Here is a 25,362-nt window from a genome sequence, read left to right as displayed (position 1 = left end):
GTGGCAGGCGAGGAGAAGGAGGGACCGGTGGAAAAGGAGGTGAAGTGGATGAGAATGAGGAGAGGGCAGAATGTGACAAGCCTGGATAAGAGAAAAATATAGACAAACTGCATAACATTGGCATAAACCATCGCATTAGTCATCATGTACCACCTTAATTTCATAGACTTTTGTAATTCTTAGTTTATTCCCTCATTATCTTCAGTTTTTCTGTTTCGTACAGGTTTTGTTTAAGGCATCATTATTGAATCCCTGCCTATTTTCATTATTTCTATGTCTCCTATCTCTCAAAAGCTGAAGTGTACATTGAAATGTGGTGTGAAAAATAGTTTAAAGATATTGATTACTAAAGCAAGTGGATTTATTTGGTGTTTAAATGCTAAGTAAATATTTTTGGTAGACCCGTTGAATTTATTCATTGGATGTTATCCAAACTATCACTACTCACTACGTAAAATATTTATTCCTCATTTTACCCTATTTCTCTTGCCCAAAGCCTTGAACCTGACATTGGTCCTTGTGCTACTATCGCTTTGGAATGGATTGTTTTTTTTAACCTACCTTATCTAAACCTGCCATAGTCTTGTATATTTTCATTGTATCTCCCCTCAATTTCCTTTGCTCCACGAGGAACAACTTTGGCTTCTCCAACCTAACCATGTAGCCAAAATCATTCACCACTGGAATCATTCTGAGAAATTTCTTCTGCACCTCATGGACCTTTTAATCCTACCTTGTATGTGATGATCAAATATGTTACAATGCTCTAAAGGTGCAAGGAATGGTAGATGCTGGAATCATGAGCAAAGCTCAAAGTGCTGGAGTAATTCAGCGGGTGAGGCAGCATTTGTGGAGCGAATGAATAGGTGACATTTTTGTCGGACTCTTCTTCCAACACATATTTCAGGTTGGGACCCTTCAATACTGCAGATGAGGCATATCCAGAGTTTTATAAAAGATGAATACAACCTCTTTGTCTAGGTACCCAATATGAAGCAAAAGATCCCGTATTCTCTACTAAATACTCTCTCAAAATGTCCAATCACTTTCAAAGATCCATGCACATGAATGTCCCCAAGACCCTCTTTTCCTGATTACTCATGAGAATTGTACATTATATCTCTATGGTTTATCCATATACTTTCATTTAAAGTGCATCACCTCACACTTCTGTGCATTAAATTCCACCTGCCCCTGGTCCATCCATTCTGTTGGTCTATCTTTTTGCAGCAGCAGATTAGTATCCTCGTGTTTTGATATTTTGAGCAAACATTAACATTTTACTTTGAACTTTATGTTTGTAAATTAAATGAAATATGTAGAAAATAGCAGTAATGTAACTCTACCATCCACCTGAAAGCAATGACTCACCTTTTCCATGCTTGAGATAATTATTTATACAAGCTGACTCCAACCCTCTTATTCCATGGGTCTCAGTTTTGTTAACTGGACTTTTGTGGTGCACTATCAAAGGTTTCCTTAGCATCCATGCAGACAACATCTACTGCATTCCTTCATAAATCTTTTCTGTTTACCATTTAATTTATTTGACACTGGTGTCAATGCCAGAAGATATTTCCAACCAAATTGCCCCCCAGATACGAGGCACTTGTGTCAACCACCTTGTTGGACCTGTTGGACACAAACACCTTGTTGGACACATACACCAGTCTGTTCAGGACAGCATACTTCCTCTTTTTAAACATATTAGTGAACCAAATTACTTCAGTAATTTCATGGTTATTGTCACCAGAAGTATGTTTATTTAATTTCTTGAATTTAAATTTCCCCATTGGTGCAGTGTCCGCTGTTAGACCAGCAATTTGACTATTCTGCCACCATGGCTCTTAATTTTACTTCGGAGTCACGTGAGTGACTACGTGAAGAACCCCGCCAGGACGCATGCGTGTCATATCGCTACACGCATTGCAACGAGTCACAGCAGGGGGAACGACGTTCCCTTAGCGGCAGAATTTGAAAGCCAGGAACAGCAGGTAAGGCGACTCTGCGTTCCTTCCACTTACCTTACAGGTGGGGACATGGACCAGATCCACGAAGGCTGCAGGAAAGTTGGCGGGGGAGAACCGCGGAGTTACGGGCAGCCAGCAGCAGCAGCCAATGGCACGCCAATCTCCCGTAATGGGAACAGCTGTGCCCGACTTCGCTCCCGCACCGGCCATGGCCGGGCGGTAAAGCAAAGCAAAAAAACCAACAAGAGTCGTTGACTCTGATGAGTCCGACTGTGAATAACCGTGAGCGACCAGTGCCCGTGAGCATTGGGGCCGGTTGGAGCGGCTTCAGGAGCAGCCGCGAGCGGCCAGTGCCTGTGCGCATTGGAGCCGGTTGGAGCGGCTGAGAGCGGGGAACAAGAGCAGCCGCGACGGCCAGTGCCCGCGAGCATTGGAGCCAGTTGGAGCGGCTGCAGGAGCGACTTCAGGAGCAGCCGCGACGGCCAGTGCCCGTGAGCATTGGAGCCAGTTGGAGCGGCTGCAGGAGCGACTTCAGGAGCAGCCGCGACGGCCAGTACCCGTGAGCATTGGAGCTGATTGGAGCGGCTGCAGCAACTGGAGCAGCCGCGAGTGGCCAGTGCCCGAGAGCATTGGAGCCAGTTGGAGCGGCTGTTGGAGCAAGTACTCCAAAGTGACAGGCTCCGGGAGATGGAGACTAGTCACAGTGGGCAGCTAGTAAGTCCTACAGCAGTACCTCTTGTAGGGCTGCACAGTGTTTCTCCCTCATCAGAGGGGAGTACAGGGGGTCAATTCTGGGCTGACCCTGAAAAGGGGTGCAGAACATACCCCTAGTGCACATGGGGTGCAAGAAAACCTATTGGATATGGTGTCCCAGTTTATTCAACCCGACCAAACTGGCCAAAACCTGGAACCTAAAATAGCTGCAAGTATCGACTACTTGTCATTCAACCAGCTATAAGGACAGGCATTATTTGGACACCACAGCAAGACACTTACCACCAGGGAACTGCAAAACACTGAATGTTCCCAGTGTCAACCAGTTTATTTGAAAACATGTCGGAGCCTCAATCAGAGCCAGGGACTTGAAACTACAAAGTTCTGAAAGTCCTAACAGCGGGAATTACGGTTTCGCCCGCACAATAAACAAAAAAGACATGACACAAGATCACCAGGATGCACTGGCTTTATTTTGCAACCACCAATACGAGTAAACAGCATTAGGAAGAAGTGCCATCCAACCGGCTTTAGACCCTAATTTGCAGGCCTAACCTAACCTCCAAACCACCAATATTACTATTTGGAGGCAACTTATCAAAACAGGTAAAAGAACTTGATGAAGAGGGTAAAACCCTGGGGCTCATTAAAGCAACGTCTAAAAACTACTTCGGCCAGAAACAGCACCCCTACGCACCACCAGTCAGCCAAGACAAACTGGTGAAAGCTCAAAGGCCAGGAACACTCAACATCGGTCTTTTTAGGCCATGGCCCAGACCGGCCTTCCTGGGGAATGTGCTAACCCTCAACACCGACCCAACTACAGATCCAGACACCGGCGCCTCAACGTCCACGGAGGATGCCGAAAAAGTAACAAACCTACCACTAGTAACCATGGAAGTAGGTGGGTCTGGTTCCTTACGAGGTTGGTGGGAGATTACAATTCTCTCTGGATGCTTGGAATAAATTAACTACCGACACTTATATTTTCAGAAGTATAGGGTTATACCATAGAATTTATACAAAAACATAATCCTCCAGATCAGCATGTACCGAACCGAAAGTTCATGCTTACAGGCAAAGAAAAATCAAAAGCGCATGCTGAACTACGTGGCCATATAAAAAAAGGAGTAATGGAGGAAACCCAACACGAATCACAGGAATTCGAGTCCAAAATCTTTATCATAAACAAGATGGTGGTTGCCTCATCATCATAGATTTGACTAATTTGAATACTTTCGTATTATATATTCATTATTAGATGGTAACCTTTGTTACAGCTAAGCAATTGTTTTCCTAGGTTACTACATGGCAAGCATCGTTTTAAAAGATGCTTACTATACAGTACCCATTAGAGGTGACCACAGATGTTACTTAACACAATGGATCATCTGGGGTTCACCCTTAACTCAGTTCACATGTCAGTGACTTTGCCGAAAGAAAAGGTTACAGCCTACATGGAGGCTTGCAGCAAAATCATTGACATCACAAAACCATCAATCAGACTGGTAGCAAGAATAATTGGCATTATAGTGGCTGCGTTTCCAGCCACACAAATCGGACCTTTGCATTATCAAAAATTACAGAGGGCTAAAATACAAGCACTCAAAAATTACGGTGGTCATTTTGACAGACCAATAAAGCTACCAACAGTGGCCATAATGGAACTAATATGGCAGAAAGATAACATTAGGCATTGTTCCAATCCAAACATTATCAGCTACCCGTCTATGGAACTACAAACTGATGCCAGGGCACTTGGATGGGGTGCTACCAATTCCATCTCCAGCTGTGGGGGAGATGGAATGCACAGGAGGCATCATTATTACAAACACTGGGCATAAACTACCTGGGAATGTTAAGTGCATTCCATGGCCTTAAGTCATATTGTTCTGGGTTATATCACCAGCATGTTAGACTACAAATTGACAACACCACCGTGGTAGCATATATCAACCATATGGGTGGAAACATATCGACATCATGTGACAATCTGGCCAACACAATTTGGCAATAGTGTATCCAGAGAGAGATATTTGGATATCAGCTACCTACTTACCAGGTAAACTAAATTTAGTGGCAGACAACAGGTCACGCAAATTCAATGAAAACACTGAATGGATGTTGGATAAAAATGTATTTGCTGAAATTACAGCACGGTATGGAACACCAGATATCGACCTATTCGCATCCAGGCTCACACCAGTTATCGAATTATGTTCATGGGAACCAGAACCTGGGGCAGTGGCAATAGATGTATTTTTGCTGCATTGGGGGATTGTTTATTTATGCATTCGCTCCTTTCTGCCTCATCAGTCGGGTATTTAGGAATATACAGCAAGACTCCGCGTCTGGTATTTTGATAGTACCCGATTAGCCTACTCAACCACGGGTCCCGGTGATACTCGACATGGTATTAGAACCATGCATCACCACCCATCATAGACCTAATTTACTGGTTCATCCTGCAACAAGGGTAAGTTACCCATGTCATAATTATATAAACCTATTAATTTGTAGAGTTTGAAAGCACCTCTACTGCTCCTGGGACTGACGGACCGAGCAGTGGATATTATTTCCGTGGCCCACAGACAGTCCACCAAAAAACAGTACTTGGTGTCATCAAGAAATGGGAAGTACTGTCACAACAATAAACATCACCCACAGATCTATGAACATCCCGTCTGTTCTGCAATTCCTGGCAAGTCTCCATTACGATGAGAGGCTCAGTCATAGTGCCATCAACTGTGCCAGAAGTGCTCTGTCAACATACCTGTGGCAAGGAACAGAGTGGCATTTTGTTGGGACACACCCTGGTAACCAAACTCATGAGGGGCATTTTTAATGTTAATCCCCCAAGAACCAGGTACTCCCAAATATGGGATGTGAGCATTGTACTGACCATGTTAAGAAACTCGTCTCCAGTTACAGCTCTGTCCCTACAGAAACTGACTATGAAAACAGTCATGCTGATGGCCTTGGTCACGGCACATAGGGTCCAGTCACTACAGAAACTAAGGCTGGACAACATGACTATTTCATCTGGAAATTTAACTTTTCACATCAATGAATTAGTCAAACAGAACAGACAGGGGTCAGCAGGCCTAAAAACAGAATTCAGGGCCTACCCGACAGATGATCGTCTCTGTATTGTAACAAACTTACTATTATATATGGAGTATACTAAGATCATCAGAGGGAAAGAGTTGTCACTTTTAATCAGCCTCAAACAGCCACTCAAAACAGTGACAGTCCAGACCATCTCTAGATGGCTAAAACAGGTCCCAATAAAGGCTGGAGTAGACACTAGCATTTTTAAATCTCACTCCACCAGGGCTGCAGCTACATCGGCAGCTATGAAGTTGCATGTTCCTATGGACCAAATCCTCAAGACAGCAGGATGGTCAACGGAGAAAACTTTCCAACGATTTTATAACAAACCAGTCATTGAACCTGGAACATTTGCAGAAACAATTTTAAGTTCTGTAATATAATTTACCCCATAAATAGGGGCTATAATTTGGTGTTAATATATTTATCGTTGGGTTTTCAATATCGTATTGATGTCTAATGATGTTAACACTATTCTCCCCATAATCAAGGCAGATGTGATGCATGGACTCGTTTCCATGGCATGAAATCACAGAGCTTTAAAATCTTCACGTAGTCACTCACGTGACTCCGGTTAAATAGTAAGATTAAACGAGAACTTACCAGTTTGAAGTTTGATCGTTATTTTATGAGGAGTAACGTTGAGGGATTACGTGCCCTCCGCTCCCACCCTTGATCATATATTCAACTGGTATCTCTTCTCTAATCTTACTATGTTTAGTCATTACAGTTATCTGTGATTTCACACCGCTGCTTTGAAGAATGACACGCATGCGTCCTGGCGGGGTTCTTCACATAATCCCTCATCGTTACTCCTCATAAAATAACGATCAAACTTCAAACTGGTAAGTTCTCGTTTAATCTTACTATTAATTTGCTCTTCATTTCCTCGTCAATTCATGTCAAGTTGTGTTTTTTGTCACATGACCATGTACGGTGAGGTACAGATACAATGAAAGTCTTGCTTTCAAGAGCATCACAGATACATCGGTTCAAACAATATAAATTGTACATAAACTACAAATGAATAACACAAGAGAGTGAAAAGCAAAAGTGTACAAAAATCAAGACAATACAAAAACACAATTTGAAAATCAAGTCTTTGGGTAGTGCAGGAGGTGATCCATGGTGTTCTGGTGTTGTGATAGGATTAGTGTTGTACAAGTTCCCTTACAACAGTATTTAGTCTAGTTCTTACTCAAAAAATTCACCTGAAATGCATCAGACTCCCTTTCTTTACTTTTATCAAAGTCTTAACCTCTCTCAAGGCCCTGGCATTAATGGAAAGTGCACTTAATCTGTACTGAGGTATTTCCTCTGAAAAGATCACCCATTGTTATACTGCCTTATTCTTCCTGTTAATCTTTGGTTCTATTTTACTCTAGATCCTTTCTCATCCCATTCAAATTAACACTGTTCCAATCTAGTGGTTTTATATTAGATTGTTCCTTGCCTTCTCCAATGCTAACCTAAACCAAATAATTAGTTTTACACATAGGGCGGTACAGTGGCCAGCGATGGAGTTGCTGCCTTACAGCAGCAGAGACCCAGGTCCAAACTTGACCAGTGGTGCTATGCGTATGGAGTTTGTACATTCTCCCTGTGACTGAGTTGGTTTTCACTGAGAGCATCGGTTTCCTCCCACATTCCAAAAGTCATATTGATTTGTAGTCAATTGTCCCTGGTGTGTAGGATAGAACGTGTGTATGGGTGATTGCTGGCCAGTGCAGGCACAGAACACGGAGGGCCTATTTCCGCACTATCTCTAAATTAAACTAAAATAAACAAGTGTCCTCCATCAAGCATTTAATCCATTTAACCTGCTTCATTCTCCAATACCAGATCCAACAATATCTCCTTCATAGTTAAACTGTGAATGTACCATTCAATACACTTTCCTGGACACATGCAGAAATGTTGTCTTCCCCACCCCCTCCCAATCCTGCCTCTACTACTTCTACTTCTACTTCCTACTTCTCTTGACTCCGACATTATCCAGGTCAACATTTGGGTAACTAGAAGCCAACAAAATTGCCACTTTATACCATATAAACATTTCTGACATTTCTCTCCAGTTTTGCTTCCCAAATTCCCACTCTCGAGGCCTTTCTTGTCTTTCTAACAAAATGGATTCCGTCTGTAATCCTTCAAAGATATCCTCTGTTTTCAAACTAGCACAACCAGTCCACCAAGCCTTTTCTCTTTTCCTATCCTTTCTCCGTTTTGTATCTGTTATTAGTAAATGCCTCTATCCTCACCATGTTTAATGCAGTTTCTGTTATTGCACCTCTTTTGTAAGAAGAGGATGCTATAAATAGCAGGTATAAAATCCTTTAAGAAATGCAAAAATTGTTCAAGCAGTTTACTTGCCCCTCCCCTGCCCACCCACAGAAATGAATATACCTGGTCACCTGTATAATTTGTAACAATTAATAAAAAGTGAATATTATTTATCTGCAATTTTGCCTGCCTTGTCCTCAATATCAATGTATTCTTTGAAGTTCATCCTGCAGTACTTTCAGCTCGTACCATCCAAAACTTATATTCATTTAAGTACCTTCATTTTCTTTCATATTTTTAGGATCTTGAGTGATTGTCTAACATTATTTTCTTGCATTTAGATATGAAATCATGAATTTTAAAAAGCTGAGGAAAGACCATTTTGACTATATGAACATCGGAAGCTGGGAAAACGGGGAACTGAAAATGGATGACGCTAGAATTTGGGTCAATAAAGAACTTGTTGTCCGATCAGTTTGCAGTGACCCATGTGCAAAAGCTGAAATAAAGGTGAGTGGGCTTATTCCTCATGTGCATTGCACATAATATTTAATTTTGCATTGCAGAGGATCAATTTTCATCCCATTTTCTGGACTTCAGGGTATTAGCTATGAGAAGACAAACTTGAATTGTTGGATTTATTTATTGTGTTTTTACGTTAATTTGCCTATTAAGCTACAGTAAGAATTTCATTGTTCTATTCCCAGTGCATATTACAGCTAAACACTCTTGACTCATGACACTTGACGATTACATCTTGAAACAGCAACCAACCGCTCCAAAGACGTTTGTAGGTTAATTGGCTTGGTATAATTGTAATTTGTCCCTAGTGCATGTAAGATAGTGTTAGTGTGTGGAGATCGCTGGTCGGCACGGACTCAGTCAGCCAAAGGTCATGTTTCCGCACTGTATCTCTGAACTGAACTAAACTGAAGGCAATTAAAAATGAGGCAAGAGGGCAACAGTCAATTTAGTTGATTTCTTGGCAATCCTGTGCATGTTTATGCTGCTGGGCAATGCCTTGTTTCAATCGCAAATTGATCACAATTGATTATAAAGCGTGGTGATAGCCATTGATGCGTTATCTTATCTTCACTTCTATGCAAATTATTTTACGTGAAAGCATGACCACATCTATCACCTGGTCAAAAAGTATGTTAATGAATTCAGGTAGTTTTTCCTTTCTACCCTTGTAAATAATCGACAAATCTAGAACTAGGCCCTTTGTCACATAGTCTACACTGACCATTAACCACCCATTCACACTAATCTGACATTAATCCCATTTTGTATTCTCCCCACAAGCGTGGCGCTATGACTTTGTAGTCACTCAGCCATTCCTTAACAGATCTGGGAATACTGCTCTAATGTGCAGTATGGTAATTTTTTTTCCTTCATGGATAGTGATCTAAATTCTATTTAACAAAAATCGTCAAACTATCTAAGAAAATATGCTCTGGGGCTTACAAAGGCTAATGTATAATACGTTATCGTACTTCAAGCAAAATTTAACAATTCTGAAACAAGCAGAATTATGAATTGTATTCCTTCACTTTCTGATGCCTTAGGTCAATAATATTCTATATTATTCTATAATTGGCGACATCAATCAAACTGAAAGTAATATTGGGTCCCACTCACCCAGAAAAGCCTCACTGATTTAGAAATTAATTTGCTACTGCTGAGTCCTAACTTTATTGGTTTTTGTAGTTCAAAGTATTCGAGCAAAGGTTCTTAATATATTTAATTCACAGAATTGTAACTATCCAAGAATGTTGGCTTAGGTAGACATAAAATGCTGGAGAAACTCAGTGGGTGACGTAGCATCTATGGAGAGAAGGAATAGGTGACGTTTCGGGTCGAGACCCTTCTTCAGACTGAAGGGTCTAAAAAAGGGTCTCGACCCGAAACATCGCCTATTGATCAGTCTGAAGAAGTGTCTCGACCCAAAAAGTCGCCTATTCATAGGTACATTTGAACGGCATTTGAAGGTACATTCACTTACATTGACCATTAATGTGAGGTTAGTGAACTTCTTGCAGCTTGGCATCCAGGTCCTCAGCAATTGAATCATGACAGTAACCTTCCTGATTTTCTGCACCCACCTCCTGTTGAACACGTGGCTGCAGGATTTCTCGGTCCACTGTATATTTCATGGCTTCTACTTACACCTTAACCATTGAGGCATCCAGTTCAAGATCATGAAAACTGGGGCACTGCCTTCTCGCATATTGCACAATGTACTAAAACTAAACTAATGAACTCAGAACTAAACTAAACTAATTTCATTTTGTTCTGTGGCTGAGATGCCCCTAATGCTGGAGGAGGTAGTTGAGGCAGATACTATAAAAGCATTTAAGAGACACTTGAACAAGTACATGGGTTGGAAATGTTTAGAGTGATAAGGGCCAAATGCAAGCAAATAGGACTAGCTTAGATGGGGCAGCTTGGTTGGCATGGACGTGCTGGGCCAAAGGACCCGTTTCCATGTTGTATTACTCGACGACTCTCTGCATTACTGCCAGTACCTGCACAATGCACCTGGGATGCAGGTGTGGATTAAGCATCCCAAACGCACTTTGAGTGGTGAAGCCCTCACGTCATATTGGTCCTCAGTTGACATTATCATATTTCCTTATGATGTAGAAGAGGATCACTTGGCCCACTGATTCAATGCCACCGTAGAGAGTAATCCCATTCCCTGCCCATATATCTTTGGGATATGGAGGAAATCAGAGCACCTGAAGAAAACCCATACAGTCACAGAGAAGATTAAAACATCTCCACACAGACAGCATCTGAGGTCAGAATCAAACTCAGGTTGCTGGAGCTCTGAGACAGCAGCTTAACTGCAGCACCAAAGTGCTGCTGATGCATCCAGCATTAACTGGATCTTGGAATCATGATAATGAACAGACAGTTTAAACTGTGTAGGAAAGAACTGCAGATGCTGGTTTAAATTGAAGGTGGACACAAAATACTGGAGTAACTCAGCGGGACAGGCAGCATCACTGGAGAGAAGGAATGGGTGACATTTCGGGTCAAGACCCTTCCCCAGTCTACCTAGACAGTTTAAACTGATGTGCTGCTGATGTTCCATTCAGCAAACATAATAACCATGACAGTCCCAGCTTCTATTTTCAGGAACTGTTCAGTTTAACCACCATATCACAATAGTTCTTCATCAGCCTGAGTAAATAATTAGTCGTGGCTAATTCACTTTTAAGAGCAGTTTGAACTATAGCAGTATCATTCAGTTCATTAAGTATAGATTCAATTAAAAGTAATTATATACTTAATCAACATCTATCCATTGAGTTTATTTGTTTCCACAGTTTCTAATTAGGTTGAGGTACAGCAATGATCCATTCTCTCTATTTCCAGCAAAGTGAGGGACTGACAAGATATTCCCTGTGTCCCTGGGAGCCACGTGTACAGGAAGTGTCTAAAGGTGCATGAAATCATGGATTAAAGTTTCAAAGCTTAAATGGCACCAGTATACGGGCATTTGAATCTTTCCTGAATCATGGATTCCCAAATGTGGCCAATCCTTAGTTTAGTTTAGGAAGGAACTGCAAATGCTGCTTTAAACCAAAGATAGACAAAAAATGCTGGAGTAACCCAGTGGGTCAGTCAGCATCTCTGGAGAGAAGGAATGGGTGACGTTTCTCGACCCAAAATGTCACCCATTCCTTCTCTCCAGAGATGCTACCTGTCCCGTTGAGTTACTCCAGCATTTTGTCTATCTTGGTTTAGTTTAGTTTAGTTTAGTTTACTACTGTCACAGATACCGAGGTGCAGTGAAAAGCGTTTTTGGTGCATGCTATCCAGTCAGTGGAGAGGCTATATACATGATTACAATCAAGCTGTCCGCAGTGGACAGATACAGGATAAAGAGAATAACGTTTAGTACAAGATATAGTCCAGTAATGTCTGATTATAGATAGTCCAAGGGACACTGAGGTTGATGGCAGGTGTGGACTGCTCTCCAATTGGTGGTAGCATGGCTCAGTTGCCTGATAACAGCTGGGAAGAAACTGTCCCTGAATCTGGAGGTCTGCATTTTCACACTTCTGTACCTCCAGATGATCGGCCAGATGGAATTCTGAATAACATGAGGGGGATGATTTAAGGAGTAGGATGGAGCAGACTGTGCAGGGATCCACAGGGAATGCAGCACTCTACATTAGCAATGAAATCCACAAGGGCGACCACACCATGAAGATGTACAGTTGACTGCCACATACCATAAGATTCCAAGATGGCGCCGATGTCTATGGCTGCCTGTCTGTTGCTCTCTCTGTTTTTTGTGTTTTCTATTGGTGTTAGACAACTAAAGTCTCTGCTGGTCTACGACCGTACATCTCTAATGGACATTCAGCGTAATGTCGGTGCCTTTGTTTACCGCGGACATACTACACTGCCCCCGTTCCTCTTGGGAATCCAAACTCACCTGGAGTGGGTTTTAAGCCCGAGGAAGCGTCGCCGTCGCCGTCGCCGTCGCCGTCGCCGTGGCAAACGTAGCGGTCGACTGGTGAAGTCTAAACTGGGTGGGCCAGGAGGTGGGAATCTCCTCGAAAGCCTTGAGCGTCGGGAACACTTTGCTCAGGGAGATCTCCGGGGCCTGCAGCCTTCAGCCTGGTGCTCACCAACTGTCAACTGTCAACTGTCAACGGACAATCTCCTCCCCAACAATCGGGAGCACTGTCCACCTGCTGCAGCATGGAGAACTGGCTTGGCTCACCGTCTCGGTAGGAGGAACGAAGGAGGTCACCTGGTACACCAACTCTTCCGGGTGGGTCCCTTCGCCCCCACCCCTTCCTATGCTCAGGAGCTGCGGCGAGACGGGCCACGCCTCCCATGCTCTCCTCGGCCCCGCCACCGCGGGGTGAATCCCCAGAACCTGAGGACTCTGCACCGGGCTCAGCGATCAGCTGATCTGATGAGTCCATCCCCCTCCAGGATCGGTTTAGTGAACGCCAGATCCCTGGCAAACAAGACTTTTATACTGAGGGATTTCTTCTGCTCACGTGGACTGGATTTCCTCTGTGTGACTGAGACTTGGATGGGTCCAGGTGAGTGCAGCGCTCTTGTTGAGCTATTACCGGCTGGCTGCTCTTATTTCAACTCACCGCGGATATCGGGCCGTGGAGGAGGAACAGCGGCTGTTTATAAAAATAACTTTAAGTGCAGGCAATGCCCTCTATCATCTTCTTTCTCCAGTTTCGAAGCAACTGTATTTGAAGTGGGCCGCTCGAAACCGGTGCTTTGTGCAGTCATCTAACGACCGCCCAAGTATAATAAGGACTTTGTACATGAATTCTCTGATTTTCTGGCTGGGATCGTGCCCAACTATGATCGTGTCCTTTTGGTTGGGGACTTTAACATCCATGTGTGCTGTCCTGCTAAGCCGTTAGTGAAGGACTTTTTCAGCCTTGTGGACTCTTTTGATTTTGTCCAGTGTGTGTCTGGTCCCACACACGAACATGGACATACACTGGACCTTGTTCTCTCTCATGGCTTGTCTGTGTTGAATTTGGAAATCTCTGATTGTGTGTTTTCAGATCATATGCCTGTATTGTTTGATGTCAATTTCTCCTGTGAAGCAATTTTGCCTGTGGTGTCTGCTCGGCGCTGTCGGTCTTTTAGCCCTCTTACTGCTGGCAAGTTCTCTGCTGCTTTCGATCAGCTCTGCGCCCCCTCTGCGTCCACTCCTCTTGGTACGGAGGAGATTAGTTCGTGGTTTCATTCTTCATGCAGGACTATACTGGACTCTGTGGCTCCGTTAAGATCGTTGAAGCCGAGGGCTAAACCTGAACCCTGGTTCAGTGCAGTGACTCGTGCAGCACGACGGGAGTGTCGCAGAGCTGAGCGAAAGTGGAGGAAGGACAGGCTACAGGTTTCACTTCAAATTCTCAGGGACTGTTGGCGTCACTACCAAAACAGTGTTAAAAAGGCCAAGAGAGAGTACCTGTCTAAAATTATTGTGTCAAAGTGTAACAACCCTCGTGTGCTATTTGAAATCATTGACTCTGTTCTAAATGCCCCGCAGCCTGTCTGTCTGGAAGCTTCACCTGAAATGTGTAATGACTTCCTGCACTTTTTTGTTGATAAGGTTGTTTCCTTAAGGGCTAACATTTCAGCACCTGCCTCTGACCCTTCTGTTTCGGTCCCTTGCCTGGTGGTATTCGACAAGTTTGAGCCTGTGACTATATCGTATTTAAAGGATGTGGTTTCCCATATTAAGCCATCGGGTTCTCCTTGTGATGCGGTCCCTCCACATCTTTTTAAGGAGGTCTTCCCTAGTATAGGGCAGTCGGTTCTTACCATTATTAACAGCAGCTTGTGTTCTGGGGTTGTCCCCGTGAGTTTTAAGCATGCGGTAGTGCAACCACTGCTTAAGAAACCTGGCCTGGATCAATCTGTTCTGGCCAATTTTAGACCCATCTCGAAATTGCCTTTTATTTCTAAATTGCTGGAGAGAGTTGTTTATGCTCAGCTAAAACTATTCCTGGAGGAGCATGATATTCGGGAGATCTTCCAGTCTGGATTTAAAACCATGCACAGCACGGAGTCAGCATTGCTAAGGGTTTTTAACGATATCCTCCTGGCTAATGATTCTGGGGATTGTGTGGTTCTTGTCCTGCTGGACTTGTCTGCCGCCTTTGATACGGTGGACCATAATATCTTATTATCTCGGCTACAGCAGTTAGTGGGCATCTGCGACAGTGCCCTGGGATGGTTCAGGTCCTATCTGGCGGGCAGAACCATGTGTGTTAGCCTTGCTGGGTTTGAATCCTCTTCCGCTCCCCTGTCATATGGGGTTCCACAGGGTTCGATTCTGGGGCCCCTGCTTTTCTCGCTGTACATACTTCCTCTGGGTTCCATCCTTAGAAAGCATGGCATCTCCTTCCACTGTTATGCAGATGATACCCAACGTTATTTGCCGCTGAGGGGGGGAAGATGCCTTTTCTGTAAAATCGCTTCTGTCTTGTCTTGATGACATTAAGTCCTGGTTGGCCCTAAACTTTCTTGGATTTAATGAAAAGAAGACAGAGGTGATTTTATTTGATCCCAATGGCTGCCGTGAACCTCCATTTGTTGATTTAGGTCCATTGTCAAGGTACGTGAAGCCAACAGTTGTGAACCTGGGTTTTAGGATGGACGGTGACTTTAAATTAGATCGCCAAATATGCGCGGTGGTTAAGTCCAGCTTCTTTCACCTAAGGAAGCTGGCGAAGGTGAAGCCCATTCTCGAGCGGCAGCATTTTGAAACAGTAATCCATGCCTTTATTACATCTAGGCTGGATTACTGTAACGCGCTCTATTTTGGTGTTGCTCGTTCTTCACTGGCTCGTCTCCAGTTGGTTCAGAATGCTGCTGCTCGCCTTTTGACAGGGACTCGAAAGAGGGAGCACATATCGCCAATTCTGGCCTCCCTACACTGGCTCCCGGTGCACTTTCGGGTTCATTTTAAGTTACTGTTATTTGTTTTTAAATCTCTGAATGGGCTCGCCCCGCCTTACCTCTCTGAGCTGCTCCACCCATACACTCCTGCCCGGTCCCTCAGGTCAGCTGGTCAGCTGCTCCTGGAGGTACCGAGGTCTAGTCGGAGGCTCAGAGGGGATAGAGCCTTCTCTGTTGCTGCTCCGGCACTCTGGAACACCCTGCCGCTGCACATCAGACAGGCCCCCTCACTGTCCATCTTCAAATCCAGTGTTAAAACGCATTTGTACTCCCTGGCTTTTGACCATGCCTGAGGCTTTGCTTCTGTTTGTGGTGTTTTTGATGTTTCTTTATTTTACATGTCTTTTCCTACTATTTCTTTTGATTGTTATTTTTGGTGTGTATTAACTTTTTTGTCAATGATTAGTGATGTACAGCACTTTGTTGCAGCTATGTTTGTTTTTAAAGTGCTCTATAAATAAAATTATTATTATTATTATATTATAAGGCAAAGCTCAGCAGAAGAAGTGCAACATAGTGTAGCTGCATTAGCGATTTGATTGACTAGCAGTCCCAGTCCCACCCCATATGATATGTTGATCATCACACTGCAGAAATGTATTTGAGAAGAAAGGGACGAGTCAGAATTCATGATTCTATATTCCTTTTTACTCAGAGGGTGGTGGACACAGGGAAAGAGCTGCCAGAGGAGGTAGTTGAGGCAGGTGCTATAGCAGCATTTAAAAGTCATTTGGACAGGTACATGGATAGGAAAGGTTTAGAGGAATATGGGACAAATGGGACTAGCGTAGTTGGGGCATCTTAGTCAGCATGGATGTGCTGAGTCCAAGGGCCTTTTTCCGTGCTGTATGACTAGAAAACTCTATGACACTATCATCATGAGTGACATAATAATCGTGAGTTGAAAGCCTATGGTAAGAGTTCTTGGAGCTTTGAGGAAACTAGAAAACAAGATACTAGGAATACACTCTGGATTAGTACTGGTGTCACAGATTCAGATTCAGATTCAGATTCCGATTCAGATTCAAACTTTATTGTCATTGTGCAGTGTACAGTACAGAGACAACGAAAGGCAGTTAGCATCTCCCTAGAAAAGCAACAAAGAATATGAACAATAAATAAATATATTTACGTGCATACAGTCACAGTAGTGCAATTATTTTTTCCTGGTGGAAGGAGTGTCGGGGGGGGGGGGGGTGATTGGCAATCACTGAGGTACAGTGTTGAGTAATGTAACAGCCACAGGGAAGAAGCTGTTCCTGGACCTGCTGGTCCAGCAACGGAGAGACCTGTAGCGCCTCCCGGATGGTAGGAGGGTAAACAGACTGTGGTTGGGGTGAGAGCAGTCCTTGACGATGATGAGCGCCGGGGAGTGAGGAACCGGTGATGCATTGGGCAATTTACACCACCCTCTGCAGTGCTTCCCGGTCGGAGACAGAGGAGTTGCCATACCATACTGTGATACAGTTGGTAAGGATGCTCTCGATGGTGCACCGGTAGAAGTTCACCAGAATCTGAGGAGACAGATAGACCTTCTTAATCTCCTCAGGAAGAAGAGACGCTGGTTCTTGACCAAAGTTGAGGTATTGTGGGTCCAGGAGAGGTCATCGGAGATATTGACCCCCAGGAACCTGAAGCTGGAAACACGTTCCACCTCCGTCTTGTTAATGTGGATGGGGGTCACAGTCTAGTGGGAATATAAAAAGGAGCATACAACACATTAATACGTGCCGGAAGGACATGTTACAGTATTGAAGGGCGCCAGTGTCTGAGAGATATGGGATAAGATGTTGGGAGTGCAACATATCAGTGTATGCAAGGTCCTACTCTGGGAAGTAGTGCTGCACCAGAGCAGAGCTGAATCATTAACCTCATTAAAAGGCACAAACAGCTGGAGTAACTCAGCAGGTCAGTCAGCATCCTTGGAGAACATGGATAGATGTTGTTTTGGGTCAGGACCCTTCTTCATACTGCTTGCAGGCTTGTGAAACAGGATTGACATGGTGTGAAGGTAGACAAAAGTGCTGGAGAAACTCAGCGGGTGCGGCAGCATCTATGGAGCGAAGGAAATAGGCAACATTTCGGGCCGAAACCCTTCTTCAGACTGATCGGGGGGGGAGGGGGGGGAAGGGCGGGGAGAAGAAAGGAAAAAGGAAGAGGAGGAGCCCTAGGGCTGAGGGAGAGCTGAGAAGGGGAGGAGACAGCAAGGGCTAACGTAAATTGGAGAATTCAATGTTTATGCCGCTAGGGTGCAAACTGCCCAAGCGGAATATGAGGTGTTGCTCCTCCAATTTCCGATGATGTTCACTCTGGCCACGGAGGAAGCCCAGGACAGAGAGGTCGGATTCGGAATGGAAGGGGGAGTTGAAGTCCTGAGCCATCGGGAGGTCAGCTTGGTTAATGCGGACCGAGCGGAGGTGTTCGGCGAAACAATTGCCAAACCTACGCTTGGTCTCACCGATGTAGATCAGCTGACATCTAGAGCAGTGGATGCAATAGATGAGGTTGGAGGAGATGCAGGTAAACCTCTGTCGCACCTGGAACGACTGCTTGAGTCCTTGAATGGAGTCGATGCGGGAGGTAAAGCGACAAGTGTTGCATCTCTTGCGGTTGCAAGGGAAAGTGCCCGGGGAGGGGTTGGTGCGGGACGGAAGGGAAGAATTGACAAGGGAGTTATGGAAGGAGCGGTCTTTGCGGAAAGCAGACAGGGGGTGAGATGAGAAGATGTGCTTAGTGGTGGGGTCACGTTGGAGGTGGTGAAAATGATGGAGGAATATTTGTTGTATGTGACGTCTAGTGGGGTGAAAGGTAAGGACCAGGGGGGCTCTGCCTTGTTACGAGTGGGGGGGATGGGGTGAGAGAGCAGTGTTACGGGGTATGGAAGAGACCCTGGTGCGAGCCACATCTATAGTACGGGAGGGGAACCCCCGTTCCCTGAAGAATGAGGACATTTCCGATGCACATTGACATGGTGTGAATTGTGTAGCTAGGAGAAAGAATGTAGGTGGAGGGAAGGGGAGCAGAAGGATCAGAACAACGTCAACTGGGACTTAATAGTCAATAGTCAATAGTCAATTTAATTGTCATTTGGACCCCTTGAGGTCCAAACGAAATGCCGTTTCTGCAGCCATACATTACAAACAAATAGACCCCAGACACAACATAATTTACATTTTACATAAACATCCATCACATTGCTGTGATGGAAGGCCAAAAAAAACTTATCTCTCCACTGCACTCCCCCCCCCCCCGATGTCAGAGTCAAAGTCATAGCCCCCGGCTGGCGATGGCGATTGTCCCGCGGCCATTAAAGCCACGCCGGGTGATGCAAGGTCGCACACCGGGTCTTGATGTTGGAGCCCCCGGCGTGCGCTCGCAGAGTCCCGCGGCCATTCCAAGCCGCGCGGGGCGGTGATGTTAGGCCCCGCTCCAGGAGCTCTTCGACCCCGCAACTCGGGCGGGAGAAGTCGCCGTTGCAGGAGCCCTGAAAAGCGGTCTCCCTCCAGGGACCCGCGGGCTCCCGGTGCCGCCGTCCACAGACCCGCAGTTGCAGCCTCCGAATCAGCAGCAGCAGCAGCAGCAGCGCTCCACCACCGCTCCGGACTCGGCCAGCTCAGCGACGGTGAGGTGAGTCGGCACCAGAGTCCCCGGTCTTCTTCTGTTGGAGGCCGCTCCTCATTGCAGCCCCAACGACAACAGAGACCCGACAAGAAAAGGTCTTGAGGGATTACGTGAAGACCCTGTCCAGCACGCATGCGCGACATACTTCAAAGCAGCATTGTGGAATCACAGAAAACACAATAATTGAAATAAACATAGTAAAGATAAGGAGAACTAAGATACCAGTTGATTTCTATAATTGAGAGTGGGAGTGGAGGGCACGTAATCCCTCATCGTAACTCCTCATAAAATACAGATCAAACTTCAAACTGGTAAGTTCTCGTTTAATCTTACTATTTTACTTCGGAGTCACGTGAGTGACTACGTGAAGATTTTAAAGCTCTGTGATTTCAAACCGTGTAACGGTCCATACTTCACTCGCTGCCGAAGTCATCCAAGGGAGGAAGTATGTTATCGTAATCAAACCTGAATCGGTCTGTAAAACAACAATGGTATTATTTGAAAATAATAACAAAGAAAGTAATGCGCCCCCGGGCTAAATTATATATTTTTTGCAGCGTCTAAAATTCTCTCTGCAAGTGAAATGGGTTTTAATGGCTTGTTGTAGAATGTTTCAAAGTTCTTCCCATGGACCACCCCGCTGTTACCAGGTTAGGTCCAGTGGCACATCCATACTGTTAGCCGCCAACGTGGATGCTGCTCTGGTGGAGTAAGATGTGTAAATATCAGTATCAACTCCAGCAGCTCCCAATACCTGTTTGAGCCATCTAGAGATGGTTTGACTCGGTACCCTGACCCAGTGGCTTTTTTGTGGCTGACCCATTTTGTCTCCCTCGGGAATTTTAGGTTATGTTGATATATTGTAGAAGGTGAGTCATGACACATAACGGTGGTCAGGTGGGTACGCCCAGAATTCCATAATGAGTCCTTAAGTTCCTGGTCTACTCTATTTTACCAGCTCCTGAATGGTGAATGTTATTTGGTCTGATGTTACGACCATATTGTCCAGTCTGAGTAGGTAAAAGGACTGGACCCTTATGCTGAGACTAAGCCATCAGCATGGCCGTATACAGGGTAGCGGTTTTCAGAGTAAGGGATCTGGCTGGTGGCCATCCATTAGGTATGTCAGGACAACGCTGACATCCCAGATCTTGATATATCTAGGTCTAGGGGGTTTTGAATAGAAGGTGCCTCTCATTAATTTGGCCACCAGTGCCTGTCTTAGATAGGCTGACAGTGCACTTCTAGCACATTTGATAGTGCTATAGTTCAGACCTTCATTGTGGTGAAGGCTGGCCAGGAACTCCGGTACATAGATATGGTGGTTGATTAGTAGGTTGTCTCTGTTCTCGAGCAGTATGTTTCCCATTTTCTCACACTGGAGAGATATTGTTTCTTGGTGGAAGTCGGTGAGATGCTGTCATCGTCTCCATGGTCCTATTTGACAATCCCAGGTCCATCAAAAGGTCTTTTTGGAATCTGCAACCCAGTAGGCTTATTCTGTTATGGTATGGGTGACTTTCACCTGACACAGGGTGGATCAGTAGATTTGGTCCGCTGGGAACGGTCATGGGTTTCAATGACCCTGTCTAGGACCACTGGGAACCATGTAGGCCAGTCGGGTACTACCAAAAAGTCCGAAGCAAAGTTAATCTGTATTTTGCATAGTACCTGAATGGTGGGGGAGAAGGGGGGGGGGGGGGAGGAATCATAGAGATTAGTTCCCCCCCGTTCAGTGAGAATGTATCCATCGCCGCTGCCTCAAGTTCTGGTTCCCAAGCGACATACATCGGTACGTGGTGATTCCGTCGGGATGCAAAGAAATCGATATCTGGTGTTCCATATTACTTTGTAATTTCAGCAAATACTTTGGTTTAATATGTCTGCCACAGTATTTAACTTGCCTGGTAGGTAAGTTGCTGATAGCCAAATATGTTTATCGACACACCATTACCAGATTGTGTTGATCAAATTGTCACATGATATCGATTTTATCCCGCACATGTGGTTAGTATAGGCCACCACTGTGATATTGTCAAATTGTAAATGAACATGCAAAATGGTGCACTTTTGAACAATATGCTTTTAACCCATGGAACGCACCCAACATTTCCAACTAGGTTTTATGTGCAGTGTCTGTAGTAGTGATGACTAGATTAGTCCATCTACCACCTGTCCTGGATATGGGTTATTGATAAATGATGGGACTAGAACTATGCCAAATGTTCTCTTTCCATCATTATAGGTCTGAAATAGGCAATTGCATGGTTCAGTCAAAGTGATCTGTATGTTGTTTAAAACACTAGCACCTTTGCTCTAATGCAAAGGTCCAAGTTAAGTAGCTGATAACGCTGCTACTAATTTCCCAATTTCTCTTGCCACTTTGTCGAATGGTTGGTTGATTGTTAATCATTAATTTGTTACAGGTTTGTGCCAATTCTGCTGACTTTTCTTTTGGCAACGTTATAGACATGTGGACTGAGTTAATTGAATACTAGATAGTCCATAGTTGTGGATGGTGTCAACGTAGATTTAGTAGCTAATGCTGCTGAATTAGCTAATTCCATGGTTTTGTCTATTGTAAAATATAATCGAGATATGCCATGACAATATGTTTCCTTAATAGTGTCAGGGCTGGTTTAAATATCTTGGAAAACAGTTTTGGCTCATATTAGCCCATTTGTCTATAATTTGTACTGCCATAGTTACCCCATCCAGGTAAATTTTTAGGTATCTTCGATGATCTTTATGAATGGGTACTGAATAGTATGCATCTTTTTAGTCGATGCCTACCATAAAGTATCCTTAGGAAATCCATTGTTTGGCAGTTACAAATGTTTTCCATTAAAGTGTGTATACCTGACGAAAGTATTCAATGTGGTTAAGTCAATGATCCAGTTCAGCTGGAGAAGTTACTTACAAAGGGGTCATAAAGAAGTCTAAATATGAACATTTGGAATTCGTATTAAATTTACTAAAACCAAAAAAGATGGTAAATGTCACACCATCATTGACTTAACCACATTGAATACTTTCGTGCTGAACTGGTGGCAAGTTTTCTTAAATGCAATTTTTATCCTTGAATACTTTTTGGTATATAACTACCAAGTGTGATAGTTCTTCATGCTTTCACAAACAGGTGTAGTGTCCCCCCCCCCCCCCCCCCCCCCCTGTTAGCACAATCCCCTCACCTTTTATGTGATGGTATAAACCAGACCCACCTACCTCCACTGTTTGGTGGTGTGTTAATTTCTTCGGTTTCTGGTTCCTTGTCTGTCGGGGTGGTGCTGTTGGGGGGTGGTGCATTTTCCATGGGGCCCGCTCTGGGCCCTGTCCTGAAAGACTTGCGGGGATGGCATGCGGGTCCCGAGCTTTCATCAGTACCATGAAGTAGACGCCTACTGGTGGATGCGTAGAGGTACTGCCGTCTGGGTTTTGCGTGGTTTGCTCATTCTGGGTCCTGCCCTCATGAGGCCGAATGTCTTGAATTCTTCATCCAGATTTTAGGCTTGATTTGGTAATTCTTTGCCAAATAGCAGGATCTGTGGTTCTGTGGCCGGCGTTCTCACAGTCCTGCACATTTTTGAGGTTGAGGGCAGGTTTTATGACCTCCTTCCAGTGGTTGACAATCACATACTGTGTTGCACAGTAGAGCCAGGGTGTTTTGGCATGTCAACCCTGTCTCTGGAATGAGCATGTGAAGTGATAGCCGACGTCAGGGGTATCAACATTTTGCAATTTTAAGTTTTTGGGTTTAAATACCCTGCTCAATGTACCCCCAGTAATGGCAGGCACATTGAGCAAATGCAATTTTGGGGAGGCATGATAAAGTCCAACGCCTCAATGACTAGCTATCTTGGAGAGGTTTAAAGGACAGGTAGTAAGCTGGCTGCCAGTTTAGGCTGTAACGACCGTCTCGCTCGTGGTGTTGCCACGTAGCGGTTCACCACACCCAGCAGCTCTTCCTGGTCCTGTACCTCAAACATACTCCCGATGTTGTTCAGCCAGTGATCCCTCTTCTTGACCAGCCCAGCCCTGGTCGCCAACGCTCCTCTCTGTTGAGGGAGATGCGGTGGCCAGTGCTGTTACTGCACTGGAGCGGTAGTGTTTGTGCTCCCTTGGCGAGCTTGCCCCAGCTCCCGGAGCAAGTCTCACTGGAGCTTTTGCTCCATGAGCCTTTTCATAAGGCTTGAAATGGTCACCTTCTCGTTCTCAGGCGGTAGTCTACCGTGCCGGGCTCTGCTGAGTGAACCAGCTGGTCCGACATCCATGTGCCTGTCTCCAGCCCAATGCTGTTGGTCGCCAACGTTACCTTGAGCTGTGCTAGCGGCGCTGGGCTGGGCTTGGCTCGGAATGCTGTCAGTGACTGTGGACCGCAGCGTTGTGCGGTCCAGGTGCCGCCGATCGCCCCCCACTGCTGGAACCCTCCTGGTCCATAACAGCCCTACGGGGAACGACCTTCCTTGGTGTTTTCCCCTGTTCTGTTCCTATTTAAAATAAAACCGAACAGGGTTTCGAAAACACCATGTCCTCAGAGTAAGATTTGCTTACCTGAAGGTCCATTTTCAAATTGGTGCAGGAGAGCTCGTACTCCCGTCTGCCGCTATGCACTGCGTGAGACGCTATGTCGCGCATGCGTGCTAGACGGGGTCTTCACGTAGTCACTCACGTGACTCCAAAGTAAAATAGTATAGAGGGTTAAAAGCAGGAGAGGGTTAAAAATAAAATAGAATCAGGCAATGTAGGAAATATGAAAGGGTCTGTTAATTTTGGACTATATTTGTGCCAGTACATAGTGCAGTTTTTGAGATTGGTGAACTTCAGCCAGAAATAGCCACATGGCAATAATAATAATAATAATAATAATAATAATAATAATAATAATAATAATAATAATAATAATAATAATAATAATATCTTTTATTGTCATTGCACATATGTGCAACAAGATTTGCTATGTAGCTTTCATCCGATGTCATAACTTAAACAACTACTACAATTTAGATTTCGATAGCCCGAGAACATGGTTTATAAAGAGAACAGTTAAACAGTAAAACAGTAAAGACAGTCTAAAGTGCAAATGTGTCTACCGGGTCGATGTGCAACGTGACCATCTGAGGGAGACAGTTCGTGGGGGTGGGGGGCACTCAGCAGGGCCGGTTCAGAGCAGCTATAGCTCTGGGGATTAATCTGTTCCTGAGTCTGTAGGTGCGGGTGTAGAAGGCCTTGTAATGTCTGCCGAAAAGTCCATTACAAGGGTGTGAGGAGTCTCTGTGAATGCTGACGGCCTTCCTGAGGCACCGTATGTAGTAGATGCCCTTCAAGGCTGGTAGCTGTGTCCCAATAATCTTCCGCGCTCTGTGGACGACGCGCTGAAGAGCTCTCCTCTCCGCCTCCGTGCAGCTGAGATACCACACAGAGATGCCTTGTGTTAGTATGCTCTGTGGTGCAGCGGTAGAAGGTTGTCAGCAGCTGTTGGGGCAGACCAGTCTTTTTCAATGTTCTCAGGAAGAACAGTCGTTGCTGTGCCTTCTTGACCAGCGCAGTGGTGTTGGTGGACCATGTGAGGTACTCTGAGATGTGTGTGCCCAGAAACTTAAAGCTGGACTCTCTCTCCACACTTTCCCCATAAATGGAAATTGGGGCGTATTCTCCATTATGGGATATCCTGAAGTCGATAATCAGCTCCTTGGTCTTGGAGGTGTTTAGGGACAAGTTGTTACGTGAGCACCAGTGCGCCAGGTTCTGCACTTCCGCTGTGTAATTTGTTTCATCACTGTTGGTGATCAGCCCGATCACCGTTGTGTCGTCTGCAGACTTGACGATGGTGTTGGTGTCGAATGCAGGAACACAGTTGTGTGTGAAGAGGGAGTAGAGCATGGGGCTTAGTACACAGCCCTGTGGTGTGCCGGTGCTCAGGGTGATAGTGGAGGACAGGTGCGGGCCCAGTCTTACTGCCTGCGGTCGTTCCATCAGAAAATTCAGGATCCAGTCGCATATCGGCTTGGTGGGGATGACCATGTTGAAGGCAGAGCTATAGTCTATGAAGAGCATCCTCACGTACATGCCCTGTCTTTCTAGGTGAGTCAGTACAGTGTGAAGAGCCAGAGAGATGGCATCCTCTGTGGATCTATTTGCCCTATATGCAAATTGATGAGAGTCCAGTGAGGCAGGCAAGAACGGAACTCACTATCAAAAC

At 44.9% G+C, this 25,362-nt stretch overlaps 1 protein-coding gene across 1 annotated transcript in view; it reads left to right on the top strand.

Annotated features, from left to right (window-relative positions):
* The window catches only part of grm5b (glutamate receptor, metabotropic 5b), a 473,006-nt gene that overhangs the window by 335,498 nt on the left and 112,146 nt on the right, over positions 1-25,362 (top strand). The window contains 1 exon segment of the mRNA XM_055637258.1: positions 8,417-8,585. Coding sequence (XP_055493233.1) covers positions 8,417-8,585 — 169 coding nt within the window.

This window comes from Leucoraja erinacea, chromosome 6 (genome assembly GCF_028641065.1).
Source record: "Leucoraja erinacea ecotype New England chromosome 6, Leri_hhj_1, whole genome shotgun sequence".
Classification (NCBI taxonomy): Eukaryota; Metazoa; Chordata; class Chondrichthyes; order Rajiformes; family Rajidae; genus Leucoraja; species Leucoraja erinaceus.
Note: the sequence above shows the minus strand (reverse complement) of the source record. Positions and strands in the feature narration are given on the sequence as shown.